Raw genomic sequence first — 22,076 nt, forward strand, 5'->3', positions numbered from 1 at the left:
GTGGCAAAGCGGGGTCGGGGTGTTGGTCCTGAGGGGTCCTGGGGTGGGAGTGGGGGAAGGAAATGGCTTTTGTGGTGTCTGTGATAATATAAGTAGATTTTTTTATAGTCTGTATTTATTATTTTTTATTATTTCTAATTGTCTTGTCATTATTGTCATTATTATTGTTGAAGTATCGTCCTGTGATGTCTTGTGTATTATTGTTGTTACTGTATTGTGAGCACTTTGAGATTTGGTTCCAAAATGTAAAGTGCACTACAAATTAAATGTATTATCATCATCATCATCATCATCATCATCATCATCATCATCATCATCATTATTATTATTATTATTATTATTATTATTATTATTATTAATTATTGTGTTATGTAAAAAAAAACGGAAGAAAAAAACGTGATCACAAAAAAACATTTATAAAAAGAAAAAGTTAGTCTCAGGGTGAGAAGGGAAGAGGTGAGCGAGAGACACCAGGTAGGCTGTCCCTGTCCAATAGTAGGCCTACCTTCCCCACGGCCAGCCTATCAGAGTTGAAGATGATGCTGTCGTCTGTCAAAGGGGGCGTGTCTTTCATAGACTGAATGATGACTGGACAAAAAGAGAGAGAGAGATAGAGAGAGAGAGAGAGAGCACATGGAGGTTAGCACAGAGGCTTAACCCTTTCACTGTGACAATACAGAAGGTTAGCCCTTTACTATCACACAACAGACGGCGATGCTCCATCATTAGCATCATTAGCTCCGCAAATCCGTCGGTTGTGTGATAGTAAAGGGCTAACCTTCTGTCGTGTGGCAGTGAAAGGGTTAAAGGAACACGCCAACTTTTGGGGAACATCGCTTATTTGCCATCTACCCTGGAGTTAGACAAGCAGATACTTACATACCCGTTTCTGTTTTTCAAAAAACAACAGGGATTTTGTGACGATGAAATCACTGCGCCCAGGCAAACAGTGGTTCGGCTAAATAAATATTCCAAGTAGATATCTGCTTAGAAAACTAAAATGCCAGTCTACGGTAATTATTTATTTGTATTTCTCCACGTGGTAAATACACAGGTCACAACATGTTTACAGGAACGTTTTGGAGTTGTATTTGGAGTGTATTTCATGACTGTTGGGAACTAGGCTACACTGGCACACCTACTTCCAGTGAATGACGCTAAGCTAGGCTAACGGAGCGGCTGTTCCCTAAGCCTAATGCATGCACAGAGAAGAAAAGGGTATGTATCTGCTTGTCTAACTCCAGGGTAGATGGCAAATAAGCAAATTTCCCAAAATGTTGGCGTGTTCCTTTAACTCAATGGCCGCCAACAACGATTATATACGTGTTTGGCCGACAACCGCTGAACGCCAACCACGTATATCTACGTTATTTGATCGGTATTTCTTTTATTCAATATTTCTATTCATTACAGGCACACGGACTCAGGGTTAACATGGGGAATCAGCCTGAGAATGCCAAAGTGCAATACCGGCCGCATCCCGCTAGACGGCGGTATCAAGCACCCTTTGTAACCTTGTATCTTGGCCTTGGACCAAATGTACATTGGATGTACCAGATAGTGATCAAACAATTGGAATATTATTTTTGGAATACTCACGATCACAGGTAAGGACGATTTGACATAAATGTTTGCTTGATCCTGCAATGCTTTTATACCGATCGGGGTGATAAGCGTTTTTAGTGTTCAATACGAATGCCGTTACTGACAATCAAATAATCAGAAACGACCCCCCCCCCCATTTCATGCATTCATGATGGAACATAATACCTATGATATAGATTTGATTTCGGAATAATAGCGTGTACAGGCAAGCAACGGCAACGTCTAAAGTGGAATCGACATACGGCTATAACTCAGCATTTAGGGAATTACCCTAGACCGCTCTAAAACCATACTTATATTCACCACGGTATAACACGGGAACGTATTCACATATTGAACGATAGATAGGTGATGTCAAATGGGCCATAGTATTGTATCCATAGCTATAAGATAGAATCTATTATTTTTTTTTTTTTCTGCTGCCATTTTGACCAGGTCTTGCTCGAAAAAGAGATCTTTGATCTCAAGTGACTACCTGGTAAAATAAAGGTTTAAATATATATATAGTTATAGCTCTACAAACAAGGTGATCCACTCCTATCTTTTAAAGCGTGGCAGTGCTAGAGCGGAGCCCCATCTAACTCCCGGCAGTCAATGAGTTAATTTGTGTGCGTGTGTGTGTGTGCATGTGTGTGTGTGCATTAGGCCTGCCGCGATAAGCAATAAATCGATTAATCGGCGCGATAATTAAAATTAATGCAATGATTTTGACGGGCGCGATTAATTGCTATTTGCGCGTTTGTTTTAATGAGGCGGAACCAGTACCTGTTGTCAGTCACTCTCCGTGTGGGGGGCCGCTGGCCTTACTACAGAGTACAGCACGGGAGCTCCGTGGGGCAACGCCACATATAGCTTAACTACATTTCTCAATAGTGTTGCTCCTTTTAACCAAGTAGCGTTATTTGTAGTGTAACGTTAGCTATTTTTAGACCCAAGTAGTTACTCGCTACTGCCCGGAGAAACTGGACTGCTAAATAAAGATTAAAGATCTAGCGTTCGTTGATGCTCATTCAATGCTAACAACATTAGCTAAATAGCTAACAAACGAAATACAACGTATAGCATAGCTACAACACAGAATAACGTTAATACAATTACATGCATCATTGTTTACAATGAACGGGTGGTCAAAGGACTGGACACGGGGACAAGTTAACCATGAATTAATTTATTATAACAGGTAATAGAATTGCGCTCTCGTGCCTACGCACCACGGCTATTCTATTATATACGGCTTTGACGCTTCCTCCTCATCGTTGATTGCCTGTAGTAGCTGCATCTAACGTTAGTAGCTAACGTTAAAACTAACCTAAAGTTAGTTGTTCACCAACAATCTCAACATTTGTTTTATCATTAGCTCAAAAACACAGAACCGGACGAGACAAGTTGGCTGCTAGGATAATATCAACACTACTTCCGCTCCGGTCGGTGGGCTTCAAAATAAAAGTCTAAAACACCGGAAAAGACGGAGCGGTGGGCTTCAAAATAAAAGTCTAAAACACCGGAAAATACGTTTATTTTGTACAGCGTTTTCCTCCACGAGTACTCGAGTACATCATGTGATCAATCGATCTGGATTATTTTTGCCCATCCCTAGTTTATCTTGTGCTGAAGTCTCCATTCCAATAGAGATAGTATATATTTTGGTGTTTATTTGATTATTGTTTCACTGCCTTTTTATTTATTACGTTTCCAGTTTTTTCCTCACACTTTATTAACATTTTGTACATGGTACCGCGGCGCAAGGTACATTAATAATACATGTACATGTTAAAAGGATGACACAAAAAGCCAGACAGAGGGCTTGTTTCCAGTTTCAGTTTGTTTTATAATAAACAATCAAACTGAGCATTTTTTTTATTTAGGATATTTAAAATGTCTTCCAATGTTAAATAAAAGTTTATTGCACTTTGAAACGGTGTCCTTGCATTATTATGCTATTATCATTATATTAGTGAATTTTTTTAATTCTCTAACCGGTCGCAATAATATCGCTTATCGCGATATTTTCGGGGGCAATTAATCGCCCAGCAAAATGTGTTATTGTGGCAGGCCTAGTGTGCATACTCACCTAACTTTTGTATGATACTGGAGACCGATCCTATTGGCTGGAGCTCAGCTTCCTCTGGTAACGATATGCTGACGTCCTCCACTGCCGGCAGCTCCTAGACAGAAACACACGATCCCAGAAAAACAGAACATGTAAAAGAAATACTCAAATACAAAATGATAAAAACTAGGGCCGTCAACCGATTAAAGTATTTAATCGAGATTAATTGCGCAATTGTCCATAGTTAACTTGTGATTAATAGCAGATTTCTGTAATTTTTTTTTATCTTAACTCATTCAGCGCCGGAGCTTAATCTGTGAGATGACGCTAGTACGCCACCGCTGTAAGTAAATGGGGGGACTGCGGGATTTGCGAGTCCTTAAAATATATCTTAAATTATAGCTATGGGTCTAATACACCCGTCGATTATCAGTTAGTTGCTTCCAGTCAACATGTACCAAACGGATTTTTTTTTCATCAGTACATTTCCGTTTTATACCGTTTTGAATATGAGTATATAGTTTGGGTGCTTCTGAGTAATTCCAGAGAAAGACGTGATAATAGCGTTTTAGTGGAATACACTAAACACGTTGTAATTTTTCGCCTGATTATCGAATCTTCCTGAAATCAACGCTAGATCATCATTACTATCCTTCCTCGTGCAAGCATGCAATGTGGTTTAGACCGGCCCCCCCCCCCTGCTGCCACCAACGGCACACAGCCACACATACACACAGAGAGTAGGGCTGGGCGATATATCGAGTATACTTTTTTACCTGGTCTCTGATGTAATGCAAAAAAAATTATAAAATTATCTGATCGCCATTCCAGTTATCCACAGCGATCCTGTCTCCGACGTTATTGGGCATTGCACATGAACGGGCGGGCGGGGTCAGTTGTCCAAGCCATCCCTACAAGCGCGTGTTTTTCCGGAGTGTTTAGGACCCGCCCCCACACCGCAGCTCGGTAGAGAAAAGAAACTACATAGTTTCTAATGGAGTGCAATAGCGGCCGAAGGCGTTAGAGGCCGGTATAAGGCCGTCTGCCAGCTCAGACACATTCAGTACAGCATGCACAAGGAGCCCCGCTGAATTATGAATGGCAATAGCGAATAAAAGAAATACCGTGAGAAAAACGTAGATCTACGTTTTCCATCACTCAACCGTCGGGCGACAGAAACATAGTTCTACGTTAACGGCACCCAAAGGGTTAAAGAAAGTTGATTTAATAATAAAAAAATACTAATTTAATCAGATGAATCACTTTATTCAAATTATTTTTTTTTAATTTTATATATATATATATATATATTTTTTTTTTAATTAAAAACCAAGGTTGGAACGTTCGTTCGAAAAACCCTGACGAAGTTCGAAGCCCAAAAACAGGCTTCGGGGAAACAGCCTTACCTCCAGCATGATCTCGTCTCGTGTTTTGACGGGGGCTGGCTGGCTGAACCCTTCATCGTCGTCTTCCTCACCTCCCAACACTGGCACACGGGGAGCGGAGGAGGAAGAGGAGCTGGGGGAATAAGCAGTCACATTATGTTTCATATTATTAATTAAAGGTGCCATAGACAACATTTGAATGTAGAGTAATCATTAAAAAAAATAAAAAAATCTATAAACCCACAGAGCATTTACATTTAGTCATTTAGCTGAAACACTTTTATCCAAAGCAACTTACAAGTTCTGTACGACAAGTGATCAGGAAGGGCACAACTCTATCAGCTGAGTAACAATGTTCATCAAAGTGTTGAGTGCTACAGTGTGGGTTAGTTTATTAGGACAAGTGCATGACAGTAAGGTTAGTTAGGGTTAGTTTTTTTTCATTACAGATAATGGTTGAAGAAGTGTGTCTTTAGTCGACGGCGAAAGATTGGACGGGTTTCGGCTGCTGTTCTAACTGGGGAGGGCAGTTCATTCCACCATTGTGGGGCAAGGACTGAGAATAGGCGACTTCTCCTTGATGACCCTCCCGGAGCTCGGATAGGGCATTTAGACATTTAGGCATTTAGAAAGGTGCAGAACAAAAGTATTGCTTTCCCCCCCCCCAAAAGAATATGTGACCCGACGTGACCAAACCCGATTTGATCCGGTGAGAAACAAGTGCCAGAAAAGGAACAATTGTCTTGCTCTTCAGAAAATCGGAAAAAATCTAAATCTGTTTTTTTTTACATCTTTGAAATGTCAATAATGTGTTCTCTTATTTGCTCTTATTTACAAACTTAAATACAACTTGTAAATGAGGTAATTATTGTTATATAGTTCGACAGTATTGTCTCTCAATACTGTGGAAAAACTACAGGTGAGGGGATTTACGTGTGGGTCTGTCAGCTTAACAGGTACTTAAGAGGTGTTGAAACACACACAGCCAAACGCTCTCCTTTCTTAGCAGGGAGAAGAACAATGTTTATACACTTTATCTTAATGTTATAAGTTATAGCAACGCAACAAACGCAGTGTCCTGTCCATATAAAAAAGATTAAAAAAAAACGCGAGTCCGCGCGGGTGTATTGTCATTAAATTAAACAACATTAAAACACATTTAGAATGTCACGAATTTGATGAGCGAACGAATTTAATTCGAGTGAATTTATTGCAACCTAATGGTATAAGAAGTAAATTCATTCAATAGGGAAACTCAAAGAAAATAACAAACAAGTTATTATTATTATAGGACGCGTTGGTTGTTGTTGTAGACGAACGCGCGCTGGCAATTCATTTGATGACAAGACAAACGTCTTTCTGGGTCTGCATCCCCTTAACAATTGTGTGTATTGAGCTGTACTGTATTATTGCAACTTGGCTTGAATCCGCAGCAATAAGCCAGATAAACAAAATTGTATTAACGCGCCTCGTTAAATCCTCCGCCGTTTCCTCTCTCTCAGTGCTCCACTGTCCGGCTGGCTGCTCTGCCAGTCTGTCTGGCTACTCTGATCCAATCACATTCAGCGTTTCTCCCCCCCACCCACAGTCTGCGAATCAGAGCAGAGTAGGGCGGGTTTTCACGGAATGGAAAGTCTCTTTGCTTGTGAAGAGTGGCAGAAACCTTTCACTACCACACTACAGAAGGTTAACCCTTTCACTGCCACACTACAGAAGGTTAACTTGATTGATTGATTGAAAACTTTATTAACAGATTGCAGAATGGGTACAATACAGTACAGCTCAATACACACAATTGTTAAGGGGATGCAGACCAGAGAAAGACTTTCATCTTGTTTACATCAGGATCCCCCATTTTCAATTCATCATAGAAAATAATGTTATGAATGCCCGAAAACATTTGTGATGTCACAGTATGATGTCATAATCAAACATTCTAGAACATTTGTGTATCTATTCAACAATTCTCTCACAGCTACAGAAGGTTAACCCTTTCACTGCCACACTACAGAAGGTTAACCTTTAAATCTAAACATTTAAATGCTTATTGATGTAGCCTTTCCTTCAGCCAATACCTTGACCCCCAACATTACATGGCTTATGTGAGGCTTCCAACAAACCTTTCACTACCACACTACAGACGGTTAACCCTTTCACTACCACACTACAGAAGGTTAACCTTTCCTTATAATACATTTACATTTAGTAATTTAGCTTTTAGACTTACAAGGCAAATACTTCAACTGCCACAACAACTTGCCACAAGACAGAGTCATTGCCATAACAAAAGAGCCTGATGCAAGGTGTTAATGTCCCCAGAGAGAGGGGGGCCATGGAATACAATGCATTCTGGGTAAGGTTGTAGTTGATTAAATCACAGGTGTGAACCTCTCCACAAGTTTGAAGACCATTCATCTCTGAATGCGTTTACTGATATCTCCATGATTCATAGGATGTAGCTTGAAAAATATCCCACCAAAATGTTCAAGTGATGGCTTATTTTTAAGGTATGAATCTGTACTTTCACAATATGTAAAAAAAAAAAAAAAAATGAAGATCCCTCAACATGACCCTGAAGTCCATACCTGGTCACATATGGATTAATAAATGTATAATAAAAAAAATTATTTGGCGGGTCCAAAATTACTGTTGTTGTTTACATGTATCCCCTCCCTATTTTCCATTTCCCCAGGTGGAATGCACCAGATTGGAAAAAATTACATGCTGGTGTAATTTGCTGTCGATACATGCACATATCTGGGCTTTTGGCTGGACAGAAATCTAAACGTTAAACATCATATTGAAGCCCTAACTTAACACTTTCAGAGCCCAAGCTTAATTCCTTTTTACCCCCTTGAATGCCCAGCACCACTTCAATGTTAGCGTTAATATCGCCTAATCTATGTTTTAAATTATGTGTCTAATCTGCCCGTCGCGTATCAAAGACTCATTTTCCAGTCAACATTGTCAAAGCGGATTGTTTTTTTTATCGGTTCATTTTCGTTTTCTAGCATTTTGAAATGCCCTCGTTTTCACGGAAAAAATAAGAGATTCTATGATAATCGCCCTTTACTGGAATGTTCTAGAACGTTGTCATTTTTCGGCCTATTTCAAATCATGTTGTTTATCAAGTTATTTGCAACCGATCGATGTCCAGTGTATCAAGCTGGAGTCCCGCTAGCGATAGCGCGTGGCCGGACGAAATATGGGTGAGCACCACTTCCGGCGCGTCACTTCCGGTTTTGGCGATTCGCCGATCGGCCACCAGATGGCGGTCTTGAACCGTTGGAGAGTTGAGAGGAGATCTACAGGAGATCTCAAGTCTCCGTGGGTGAAATATGATTGCCATGACAGATTTTTGAAATATTGATCTCAAAGACGCTGTACGACGTCATTGGCAGATTACGCATGGCGGAGAATGACGTGTTAAGTCGTCCTTGGCGATTAAAGGGTTAAGAGTTGGACAATATCGGTATATCGGTATAGGTAAAAAAGCCAATATCGAGCATCCCTACTCTTAACACATTGGACACCAGAGGGCGCTACGGTCATTGGGCCGTTGTCTGCCAGCGCTTTGTTTAATGAGGAGAATGCCGTGTTTGCAGTCCTGAAAACTATATTAAATATTATAGCTATGGATCTAATAACGTTGTCGATTGTCAGTGAGTTTCTTCCAGTCAACATGCAAAAAACAGAATTTTTTCATCCGTACATTTCCGCTTCATACCGTGGTGAATATGAGTATAGTTTGGGTGATTCCGAGTAATCCCAGGAAAAGACGCGAAAACAGCCCTTTAGTGAAATCCACTTATCACGTTGTAATTTTTTCGCCTGATTATCGAATCATCCTGAAATCAACGCTAGATTATCGGTATTATCTTTTCCTCATGCAAGCATGAAATGTGGTTTAGAGCGGGGCGCCCATCCGTGCCGTGATGATGACCAACGGGACACAGCACACACACATTCCACAAAGACAGGCTTCGATCACGGGATCAAAATATCGGATCAACGCAAGCTTGGTAATATATAGTCCTTACCTTGTCTCTGATGTAATGCAAAAAGAATAATCCAATTATCTGATCGCCATTCCAAGTACTGGTCGCGGAGGTCCGTCCCACGTTATCCGGCATTGCATATGAACGAGGGGGGGGGGCAGCCTAGTTGATGCATCGTTGTAAGCGCTCGTCTTGCCGGAGTATTTAAACCCCGCCCACGCGGCTCAGCTCGGCCCAGAAAACAAACTACATCGTTTCAAATGGAGTGCAACAGCGGCCGCAAGGCGTTAGGTGGCGGTATTGACCGTCTGCGATCTCAGACACACTCAGAACAGCCTGCACGGGCTGCCCCCCCGATGAATTATGAATGGCAATAGCGAATAAAAGAAATAACGATCATAACGAGTTAACTCGTTGTTGGCGCTCAACGTTTGGCGGGTAACGACGAGTTAGCTCATCATTGGCGGGGAATGTGTTAATGGTCTGGCACCGTCCTACCTCTGCGACTGCCTACATAGACATGTTCCCTCAGGTCCTCTAGTGCGGACCTGCTCCAGGTGCCTACAATGAAATATGAAACATACGGCGAAGCAGCTTTTTGTTTCTATGGGCCGACGGCGTGGAATAACCGGCTCCCACTACATCTGAAACCTCTGGATAGCTTTAAAGCACAGCTCAAGACCTATTTTTATACTCTTGCTTTTAGCCGATTGTAAAATCCCTGTTGTCATTTATACTTTTTAGGTATTTTCTTATTTTTTTTTTGCTTTTAAACTACTGCTTTTCTTTTCTTTACTTTTTTTTGCTTTATTGTCAAATTTTGTGTTTTAATTTTGTTTGCTCCGTTAACACTTTGCCGCCCAACCACGAGTTAACTCGGGTTTCGGTGCCATGCGTTGAGGACCAGAGCCACGCGTTAACTCGTGGCAAGTTGTTATTGTTTTATTCCATATTAATCACCGTATCAACGTCCCCCATCGCCTCTGCAGATCTACCCGCATTTGTGATTTGGGCAACGTGCAATACCGGCCAGATCCTCTTAGGGGCGCCATCGCTCCACTGCAGTATCATTGAGGGCGAATGAAAAAAAAAAATCTTTTACCGTCTATGGGCGTTTCATATGAGCCTGATCCCAAGCGAACATCCTTCACCGTTGATCACGGTTCGAAGCGCAGATTTCAGCCTGGAATAATGGGATTTATGATCAGCCAATGGACATATCGATCTACCAGATGCCGATGAATAATGGGGAAATGCTGCCGGCGATCACATGGGCTGACGGTAGGACCCCCTTCACCCAAATTACAGCCGGATCAGACATTGTTGTAAAACGCAAGCAATCGATCAGTGAATGTGGCTACTTGCACGGACACTGTATTGCTAATCAATAATACTAATCGGCGTCCCCCGCCGCCACCATTTCATCCATAGATGCTCTGTAATAGTCCGGATGATAAGCAGTTTGTTTTATTTCATTCGTATATATACAACAGAAATGCCGTTCGATATAACGTTAGTAGCCTTTAGCCCTATAAATAGCTTTCCAGAAAAAATACGAGACGAAAACTGCGATAAAGCTTATATTCACGACGCTATAAAATGACAACCAACCGATGGATTTTTATTTTCTTTAAGCCATTATGAAAGCACGGTTTATGCACTCAAGTGACAATGAGAATGGACAGATAGCGATACTAGTATAAAGTATAGATATAGCTCTCCAAAAGTACATCGGTTTGTTTACAAAGCGTTGTCCTCCAGCCACATATTAGACCTCGACGGCCGGTCCTCAAAGTGTTAAGCACTTTGAGCTGCATTCTATGTATGAAAGGTGCTATATATGAATAAAGATTATTATTATTATTATTATTATTATTATTATTATTATTATTATTATACCTGTCCGAATCGTCTGAAGAGCTGTCGGCGCCTCCACCCTGCTCCTTCACACACGCGCTCTGCAGGGGGGGTGCTGTCGTCCCGTCAGCGCTCTGCAGGGGGGGTGCTGTCGTCCCGTCAGCGCTCTGCAGGGGGGGTGCTGTCCCGTCAGCGCTCTGCAGGGGGGGTGCTGTCCCGTCAGCGCTCTGCAGGGGGGGTGCTGTCGTCCCGTCAGCGCTCTGCAGGGGGGGTGCTGTCCCGTCAGCGCTCTGCAGGGGGGGTGCTGTCGTCCCAGTGCTGGGGTGCACAACGCGCGTTTGGCTGCCGGCGCCGACGTTGAGATTGTCCACTCCTTGAGTTGCCATGGTAACGTCCATCTCCTCCTCCGTCTGGTCGTCCTCTGATGCCTTGTCGGCCATCTGACCTACAAACACACACACACATGCACACACAAACACTTTGTTGGTAAATGGTGCCTTTATCCAAAGCGCTTTACAATTTGTTTCTCAGTTTATTTTTTTATTTTTGATTATTATGTTTTTGGTAGATTTTTATTGTTTTTACTACCGGGCAGTCCGGTAGAGAGAGAGAGAGAGAGAGAGAAAGAACGAGAGAGAGAGCGCGCGGGGGGGGGGGAGACACATTCGGCAAAGGACGCCGGGTCCGGGAATCGAAACCCGGGCCGGCCGCGTTTCGCGACGCAGCGCGCTACATGGTTCGCCACTCGGGCGCCCCCCGTTTCTCACATTTTACGCCCATTCACACACCGACGGCGGAGGCGACCATGCGAGGTGCCGACCTGCTCATCATGAGCTGTTAGGGGTCAAGTGTGTGTTCATAGTACCTTCTCCTGGTGCCTCTCTCATCCCCCCCTCCCTAGTGTGTGTTCATAGTACCTTCTCCTGCTGCCTCTCATGCCTCCCTCCCCCTCCCTAGTGTGTGTTCATAGTACCTTCTCCTGGTGCCTCTCATGCCTCCCCCTCCCTAGTGTGTGTTCATAGTACCTTCTCCTGGTGCCTCTCATGCCTCCCTCCCCCTCCCTAGTGTGTGTTCATAGTACCTTCTCCTGGTGCCTCTCCTCCCTCCCTCCCCCTCCCCCTAGTGTGTGTTCATAGTACCTTCTCCTGGTGCCTCTCATGCCTCCCCCTCCCTAGTGTGTGTTCATAGTACCTTCTCCTGCTGCCTCTCATGCCTCCCTCCCCCCCCCTAGTGTGTGTTCATAGTACCTTCTCCTGCTGCCTCTCATGCCTCCCTCCCCCCCCCTAGTGTGTGTTCATAGTACCTTCTCCTGCTGCCTCTCATGCCTCCCTCCCCCCCCCTAGTGTGTGTTCATAGTACCTTCTCCTGCTGCCTCTCATGCCTCCCTCCCCCCCCCTAGTGTGTGTTCATAGTACCTTCTCCTGCTGCCTCTCATGCCTCCCTCCCCCCCCCTAGTGTGTGTTCATAGTACCTTCTCCTGCTGCCTCTCATGCCTCCCTCCCCCCCCCTAGTGTGTGTTCATAGTACCTTCTCCTGCTGCCTCTCATGCCTCCCTCCCCCTAGTGTGTGTTCATAGTACCTTCTCCTGGTGCCTCTCACCCCCCCCTCCCCCTCCCTAGTGTGTGTTCATAGTACCTTCTCCTGCTGCCTCTCCTCCCTCCCTCCCCCTCCCTAGTGTGTGTTCATAGTACCTTCTCCTGGTGCCTCTCCTCCCTCCCTCCCCCTCCCTAGTGTGTGTTCATAGTACCTTCTCCTGCTGCCTCTCATGCCTCCCTCCCCCCCCCTAGTGTGTGTTCATAGTACCTTCTCCTGCTGCCTCTCATCCCTCCCTCCCCCTCCCTAGTGTGTGTTCATAGTACCTTCTCCTGGTGCCTCTCATCCATCCCTCCCTCCCCCTAGTGTGTGTTCATAGTACCTTCTCCTGGTGCCTCTCATCCCTCCCTCCCCCTCCCTAGTGTGTGTTCATAGTACCTTCTCCTGGTGCCTCTCATGCCTCCCTCCCCCTCCCTAGTGTGTGTTCATAGTACCTTCTCCTGGTGCCTCTCATCCCTCCCTCCCCCTCCCTAGTGTGTGTTCATAGTACCTTCTCCTGGTGCCTCTCATCCCTCCCTCCCCCTCCCTAGTGTGTGTTCATAGTACCTTCTCCTGGTGCCTCTCATCCCTCCCTCCCCCCCCCTAGTGTGTGTTCATAGTACCTTCTCCTGGTGCCTCTCTCCCCTCCCTCCTCCTCCCTAGTGTGTGTTCATAGTACCTTCTCCTGGTGCCTCTCATGCCTCCCTCCCCCTCCCTAGTGTGTGTTCATAGTACCTTCTCCTGGTGCCTCTCATGCCTCCCTCCCCCTCCCTAGTGTGTGTTCATAGTACCTTCTCCTGGTGCCTCTCATGCCTCCCTCCCCCTCCCTAGTGTGTGTTCATAGTACCTTCTCCTGCTGCCTCTCATGCCTCCCTCCCCCTCCCTAGTGTGTGTGTTCATACCTTCTCCTGGTGCCATGTCCACGTCCTCAGCTGTCGGCCGTGTCTGACCACCACTGTCCACTAACGCCTCACTGGCCATATGTCCTGGACACACACACACACAATCACACACACAAACAATCACACACACACAGAGCATAAACACACACGACTGTGGGAGAAGATTCTTCCCTCCCTCTCTCTCTCTCCATAACATATGAACTCTGACCTCTGTTGTCTATACTCAACCCATACAGTATGAACTCTGAACTCTGTTTGTTGTCTATACTCAACCCATACAGTATGAACTCTGAACTCTGTTTGTTGTCTATACTCAACCCATACAGTATGAACTCTGAACGTTTGTCTATACTCATCCTATACCATTATGAACTCTGTTGCCTATATTGAACCAAGTCTCCTTTCAAATCGGTAATGAATCATGTCTTCTTCTGGGAAAGTTTGACGAAACACTCCCCACCTTCAAAGCCGCTCTCAAAGAACACGTACGGGAGACTGCAATTCGAAACTGGCCCCTGTAAAATGTCCTAACCCAACCTCCTCCAATGTACAGTTTCTTCCCCCTCAAATGTATATACTCTTTTTAGACTCTCCTTTGTATCACAAACTAGTAGTACTGTCTATCTGTATGTCATGTATGTTATGATGAATTGAAAATGGGGGACCCTGATGTAAACAAGACGAAAGTCTTTCTCTGGTCTGCATCCCCTTCTTAACAATTGTGTGTATTGAGCTGTACTGTACTGTACCCATTCTGCAATCTGTTAATAAAGTTTTCAATCAATCAATCACCTACGCAGATAGGTAGATGATAGAATGGAATACAAGTACTTTATTAACCCCGAGGGGCATTCAGCACACAGGTCGGTCGCATCTAGGTAGTCAAACGTCGAATATAAGAAGAATACACAATCAAAGATACACACGCTAAGCGTGCTAATGATGCGAGCTAGTCAACGAGCTAACGAGCTAACACAACGTTCGGGCACAACTCCTGCTCCAGAAGTAACTTCACGCCATTCAACCTGCAGTGTGACTTGTTCATCATTATTATTATTATTATCATCATCATCACAGTAATATCACACAGCTGCTCTGCTACACACTAAGTTCAGTTTACACACCTTCTGTTCTGATGAACGCTACTAGTCCTCTTCTACCCGCTCTGCGCCCACGACTACACGTGGGGAATGTTTTTCCGGGTGTGCGCAGAGCTGCTGCGCGACGGAATCGCGTGACACGTTGTGTTCTTGATGGTCCAATGGGGTAAATCTGCAGTGCCGCAGACCACAATAGGGTATATCTGCACTGCAGAGCCGCAAGCCCAACGTCTGGGCGGGGCTTCGTGGCTTGGACTAGGTTTGAGGCGGGTCTTCGGGGCTTGTGATTGATTGATTGATTGATGATTGATTGATTGATTGATTGATTGATTGATTGATTGATTGATTGATTGATTGATTGATTGATTGATTGATTAATTGATTGATGACTTTATTAACAGATTGCAGAATGGGTACAATACAGTACGGCTCAATACAAACAACACAGAGGAACAGATCACAAACGAACAATACTTCGAACCTGCCAACATCAATGAAATAACCAACGCCAATGGACTGAACATTTTTCACATTAACATTAACAGCTTAAAAAACAAATTGGATGAAATCAAACAAATATTCATAAATGGTAAGGCAAACATACTGTGCTTCTCAGAAACTAAGCTCGACGATTCTGTAAAAGATCCAGAGATAGAGATTGAGAACTACTCAATAATCAGGAATGATAGGAACAAACATGGAGGTGGTGTCTGTATGTACATACACAAGGACACCAAATTCATCAACAGAAATGACCTGAATCATAAATCAATTGAAACTGTATGGGTGGAAATCCTATTCGAAAGGGCGAAATCCCTACTGGTTGGCACAGTCTACAGGCCGCCAGATCATAGTGGCTTTTATGATACACTGGATGGGTGTTTAGCTGGAGTTGAGGATGTAGACAAAATTCTTATTGGAGACTGGAACACGGATATGCAACGAAAAGATGCACCCGTCTTCAAGGCCTTCAGTAGGTTTTGTGATCTGCATGGCCTCAGCCAGCTAATCACCCAACCCACACGTGTATGTGAATCAACTCAGACTACCATTGACCTCATTCTGACCTCCGACAAGTCCAAGATCTCAAATAAAGGGGTTATAGCATGTGGGTTAAGTGATCATTATATGATATTCTGTACCCGAAAAAAACTAAAACAAAAGGCTGGCTGCCACAAAACAGTCACATCTAGAGACCTCAAAACCTACTCTAGCGAGGCCTTCAACCTTGAACTGGAGAGTCTGGACTGGTCAGATGAACTCAATGGTACACTGGTTGATGAAACATGGCTTGGTTTCAAAACCAAATTCTCAGCAATACTAAACGACATGGCCCCCCTAAGAACCACCAGGGTAAAAAATCGCGCTGAGCCGTGGATGCACTCCGAAATACTGGCCGCTATGAAAACCAGAGACAAAAAATGCTCTGAGTTTCGTAAAAGTCAGTCAAAGCTTACTAAAAGCACGAGCAGTGAACTCCAAGCCCACGTGACTGAACTCAAACTAGAAAGAAACAGACTAAGAAACGACGTAAACTCCATGATCAAAACTGCAAAAAAGAATTTCATCAATGACAAAACTGAGGAAAACAAAAACAAACCACGTGAACTTTGGAAATTACTCAATAATCAACTAGGATGCAGTAAAAAACTTAAAACCAGATTCTCAAACATAAACATAAAAACGGACAACACGCTCATCACAGAAAAGCTGGATGTAGCCAATTACTTAAACATTTTCTTCACAAACATAGCCACAACACTGGTAAACAAACTACCCTCCCACTCAGGGCTTTATGGGGTAGAACACATAGTAGCTTACTACAAAAACCTAGGGGTCCGCAAGGACGACTTCAAGCTGGAAATGGTAACAACAGATGAGGTACTCAATAAACTGAGCGCCCTCCAACCTAACAAGGCCACTGGCCATGACAACATCCCCTCCAAATTCCTCAGAGACTCAGCAGCCGCCATCACACCAATCATCACACACATAATAAACCTCTCCATAAAACAGGGACACGTCCCCAAGGACTTCAAAATTGCGAGGGTGACCCCTCTGCACAAAAAGGGCAGCAAATTAGACCCAGGCAACTACCGCCCTGTTTCTATTCTCACCTCCATCTCGAAAGTCATGGAAAAAATAGTCTACGAACAGGTCGAAAAGTACCTAGCGGAAAAAAATCTAATCTACGAATTCCAATCTGGCTTCAGAACATCCCACTCCACTGACACATGCCTTCTCTATTTGAATGACCACATCAAACAAGAGGTGGACGCAGGCAAATACTGCGGCATGGTCATGCTGGACCTACAAAAGGCCTTTGACACGGTCAATCACTCCATTCTGATTGACAAGCTAAAAGCAATTGGTTTTGATAGTCTATCAGTGAGCTGGATGCAATCCTACCTTGAGGGGAGGGAACAGATGGTGGAGGTAAACGGTACCCTATCCCCCCCCCTCACAGTGAGCTGTGGTGTTCCACAAGGAAGCATACTAGGACCGCTACTGTTCCTAATTTATGCAAATGACATGTCGTCAGCTTGTGACTGCAACTTGTTCCTGTTTGCGGACGACTCAGCCCTGCTGGTCTCTGACAAGAACAAGTTACAGGTTGAAAAAACCCTCAGCTCGGAACTAGGCAGAATCTGCATATGGCTCGCTGATAACAAACTATCATTACACATGGGCAAAACAGAGTCCATTCTCTTCGGTTCAAATAACAAACTCAGCAAGACCGACGGCTTCTCAGTTACAGTGGGTGACAATATTGTCACAAGGAAAGATGAAATTACCTACCTGGGTTCCATCCTAGAGGCTAATCTCTCCTGTGACAAAATGGCATCCAATGTAATAAAAAAAGTCAACCAACGAACTCGATTCTTGTACCGGATCTCCTCTCTGGTAAACAAGAACACCCTGAAGACTCTGGCAGGAGCACTCATTCAGGGGTACTACGACTATGCTTGCACCTCATGGTACCAAAGCACCTCAAAGGCGCTAAAAACAAAATTACAAACATCTCAAAACAAACTGGTCAGACTACTGCTTGACCTTACTCCTAGAACCCACCTCACCCCTGCCCACTTTGACAACCTAGGATGGCTTAGAGTAGACGACAGAGTACAACAACTTGCAATGGGCCTGGTCTACAAGATACACTACACGACCAAGGTACCCATGTACATGTCAAAATACTTCCCAAAGGTCAGTGAATACCACGATCACAACACCAGAGGGAGCTCCACAAATCATGTTAAACCCAGATTCGGCTCAAATAAGGGACTAAACACGTTTCGCAATTATGCCACATCAATGTGGAACGCCCTACCCAAAGCTGTAAAGGAATGTGGATCACTACCCACTTTCAAAACCTCTCTCAAGGGACACCTACGGGAGACTGCAATTCAACACTGGCCCCTGTAAATATCCTAACCCAACCCCCTCCAGTGTACAGTCATTTACCTAGTATGGTTTTGTCAATAGTTCAATGTACAATTGTGTTTGTTTGTACAGTGTCTCCCCCCCCCCCCCCTCAATGTACAGTGTTACTTGTTTATACAGTGTGCCCCCCCCCCCCCCCCCCCCCCCCCAACCACCTCCAATGTAAATTACCCAGTATGGTTGTCAATATCCCAATGTACCCAACCCCCCCCACCCAACCTCCTCCAATGTACAGTTTCTACGTCAAATGTATATACTCCCTTTTCTTGACTCCTTCTGTATCACAAACAGTACTGTATTTGCAAATCTGGTATGTCATAAATGTATAGATGTAGCAGTACTGACTATCTGTATGTCATGTATGTCATATATGTCTATATGAATTGAAAATGGGGGACCCTGATGGAAACAAGACAAACGTCTTTCTCAGGTCTGCATCCCCTTAACAATTGTATGTATTGAGCCGTACTGTATTGTACCCATTCTGCAATCTGTTAAATAAAGTTTTCATTCATTCATTCATTCATACAGACCAGAAAAAGACTTGTCTTGTTTACATCAGGGTCCCCCATTTTTAATTAATCAATACATTTATGACATACAGATATACAGTACTGTTTCATCAAGACATTTATGACATGCAAGACATACAAATATACAGTACTGTTTAAGAGAAAGAGATCATAAAAAAAATATATACATTCGAAGGGGGAAAACTGTATATTGGAGGGTGTTGGGTGGGTGGGTGGGGGGGGGGGGGGGGGGGGGTTTGGACATTTACCGGGGCCAGTGTCTAATTGCAGCCACCCGTAGGTGCTATTTGAGAGCGGTTTTGAAGGAGGGTAGTGATCCTCATTATTTTACGGCTGTGGGTAGGGCGTTCCACATTGTTGTGGCATAATTGCTAAACGTGTTTAGTCCCTTGTTTGAGCCGAATCTGGGTTTAACATGATTTGTGGAGCTCCCTCTGGTGTTGTGGTCGTGGTATTCACTGACCTTTTGGAAGTATTTCGACATATAGGCTACATGGGTACCTTAGTGGTGTAGTGTATCTTGTAGACCAGGCCCATTGCAAGTTGCTGTAGTCTTTCGTCTACTCTAAGCCATCCTAGGTTGTCTAAATGGGCATTAACACCAGGGGGCAGTACTGGGTCTCAGGCTCATTTACTGGCAATCTGTGTGACACACATGAGATGTACAAATGTTCGGTTTGGTGTGCAGTTGCTTGGTTTCACATCTGACACCGAGGAAAACAAAAATAAACCACGTGAACTTTGGAAATTACTCAACAATCAACTAGGCTGCAGTAAAAAACTCAAAACCAGGTTCTCAAACATAAACATAAAGACGGACAACACGCTCATCACAGACAAGCTGGATGTAGCCAATTACTTAAACACTTTCTTCACAAACATAGCCACAACACTGGTAAACAAACTACCCTCCCACTCAGGGCAGTATGGGGTAGAACACATAGTAGCATACTACATGAACCTAGGCGTCCACAAAGACGACTTCAAACTGGAAATAGTAACTACAGATGAGGTACTCAAAAAACTGAGCGCCCTCCAACCAAACAAGGCCACTGGCCATGACAACATCCCCTCCAAATTCCTCAGAGACTCAGCAGCAGCCATCACCCCAGTCATCACACACATAATAAACCTCTCCATAAAACAGGGACACGTCCCCAAGGACTTCAAAATTGCGAGAGTAACACCCCTGCACAAAAAGGGCAGCAAATTAGACCCGGGTAACTACCGCCCTGTTTCTATCCTTACATCCATCTCGAAAGTCATGGAAAAAATAGTATACGAACAGATCGAAAAGTACCTCGCGGAAAAAAATCTAATCTACGAATTCCAATCTGGCTTCAGAACATCCCACTCCACTGACACATGCCTTCTCTACTTGAACGACCACATCAAACAAGAGGTGGACGCGGGCAAATACTGCGGCATGGTCATGCTGGACCTACAAAAGGCCTTCGACACTGTCAATCACACCATTCTGATTGACAAGCTAAAAGCAATTGGTTTTGATAGTTTATCAGTGAGCTGGATACAATCCTACCTGGAGGGGAGGGAACAGATGGTGGAAGTAAACGGTACCCTATCCCCCCCCCTCACAGTGAGCTGTGGTGTTCCACAAGGAAGCATACTAGGACCGCTACTATTCCTAATTTATGCAAATGACATGTCGTCAGCTTGTGACTGCAACTTGTTCCTGTTTGCGGACGACTCAGCCCTGCTGGTCTCTGACAAGAACAAGTTACAGGTTGAAAAAGCCCTCAGCTCAGAACTAGGCAAAATCTGCATATGGCTCGCCGACAACAAACTATCATTACACATGGGCAAAACAGAGTCCATTCTCTTCGGTTCAAATAACAAACTCAGCAAGACCGACGGCTTCTCGGTTACAGTGGGTGACAATATTATCACAAGGAAAGATGAAATTACCTACCTGGGTTCCATCCTAGAGGCTAATCTTTCCTGTGACAAAATGGCATCCAATGTAATAAAAAAAGTCAACCAACGAACGCGATTCTTGTACCGGATCTCCTCTCTGGTAAACAAGAATACCCTGAAGACTCTAGCAGGAGCACTCATTCAAGGGTACTACGACTATGCTTGCACCTCATGGTACCAAAGCACCTCAAAGGCACTAAAAAACAAATTACAAACATCTCAAAACAAGCTAGTCAGACTACTACTTGACCTGACTCCTAGAACCCACCTCACCCCTGCCCACTTTGACAACCTAGGATGGCTTAGAGTAGACGACAGAGTACAGCAACTTGCAATGGGCCTGGTCTACAAGATACACTACGCGACCAAGGTACCCATGTACATGTCAAAATACTTCCCAAAGGTCAGTGAATACCACGATCACAACACCAGAGGGAGCTCCACAAATCATGTAAAACCCAGATTCGGCTCAAACAAGGGACTAAACACGTTTCGCAATTATGCCACATCAATGTGGAACGCCCTGCCTAAAGCTGTAAAGGAATGTGAATCACTACCCACCTTCAAAAACACTCTCAAAAAACACCTACGTGAGACTGCAATTCGAAACTGGCCCCTACAAATGTCCTAACCTAGTTGTACAGTAAATGACCAAGTAAGGCTTTGTCAACATTCCAATGTACAGTGTAAAATGTGTGTATGTCCCCTACCCAACCCCCCCCCCCCCCCCCCCACACCTCCAATGTACAGCCCTCACCCAACCCACCCAACCCCACCCCACCAACCTCCTCCAATGTACAGTTTCTACGCCAAATGTATATACACTCCTTTTCTGGACACTTTTGTATCACAAACAGTACTGTATTTGCAAATCTGATATGTCATAAATGTATAGATGTAGCAGTACTGTCTATCTGTATGTCATGTATGTCATATATGTTATGATGAATTGAAAATGGGGGACCCTGGTGGAAACAAGACGAAAGTCTTTCTCTGGTCTGCATCCCCTTAACAATTGTATGTATTGAGATGTACTGTACTGTACCCATTCTGCAATCTGTTAATAAACTTTTCAATCAATCAATCAATCACACAATAATGCACAAAAGTGTCAGCTGTGTGTGGCGACAGACTGGGCTCCCCTCATATAGGAAGAACCAAATTAATACAGTAATGAAGTTAATTAATACAGTAATGATGAAGAGACAGACTGGGCTCCCCTCATATAGGAAGAACAAAATGAATACACGTAATGATGATGTACAATACTACACGATACTCGGTTTGAGGCAGGGCTTCCCGGCTTGTACTCGGTTTGAGGCGGGACTTCGGGGCTTGTACTCAGTTTGAGGCGGGGCTTCGGGGCTTGTACTCGGTTTGAGGCGTGGCTTCCCGGCTTTTACTGTAAGGTTAGGTAGGGTTAAGGTTAGGGTTAGGTTTAAGGTTAAGGTTAAGGTTAGGGTTAGTACGACTATGCTTGCACCTCATGGTACCAAAGCACCTCAAAGGCGCTAAAAACAAAATTACAAACATCTCAAAACAAACTGGTCAGACTACTGCTTGACCTGACTCCTAGAACCCACCTCACCCCTGCCCACTTTGACAACCTAGGATGGCTTAGAGTAGACGACAGAGTACAGCAACTTGCAATGGGCCTGGTCTACAAGATACACTACACGACCAAGGTACCCATGT

The 22,076-nt window shown here is 44.1% G+C and overlaps 1 protein-coding gene across 1 annotated transcript in view; it reads right to left on the reverse strand.

The window, feature by feature from the left end:
- naf1 (nuclear assembly factor 1 homolog) overlaps positions 1-14,556 on the reverse strand; it is a 40,203-nt gene extending 25,647 nt beyond the window's left edge. Inside the window, exons 1-6 of the mRNA XM_084338283.1 lie at positions 14,494-14,556; positions 13,370-13,453; positions 10,938-11,340; positions 5,062-5,173; positions 3,677-3,770; positions 506-588 (exon numbers count right to left, since the gene is read on the reverse strand). Coding sequence (XP_084194409.1) covers positions 506-588; positions 3,677-3,770; positions 5,062-5,173; positions 10,938-11,340; positions 13,370-13,448 — 771 coding nt within the window. The 5' untranslated portion in view covers positions 13,449-13,453; positions 14,494-14,556. The remainder of the gene's footprint in view (positions 1-505; positions 589-3,676; positions 3,771-5,061; positions 5,174-10,937; positions 11,341-13,369; positions 13,454-14,493) is intronic.
- Between the last annotated feature and the right edge of the window lie 7,520 nt (positions 14,557-22,076).

This window comes from Notolepis coatsorum, assembly GCF_963971535.1.
Source record: "Notolepis coatsorum genome assembly, contig: SUPER_7_unloc_1, whole genome shotgun sequence".
Classification (NCBI taxonomy): domain Eukaryota; kingdom Metazoa; phylum Chordata; class Actinopteri; order Aulopiformes; family Paralepididae; genus Notolepis; species Notolepis coatsorum.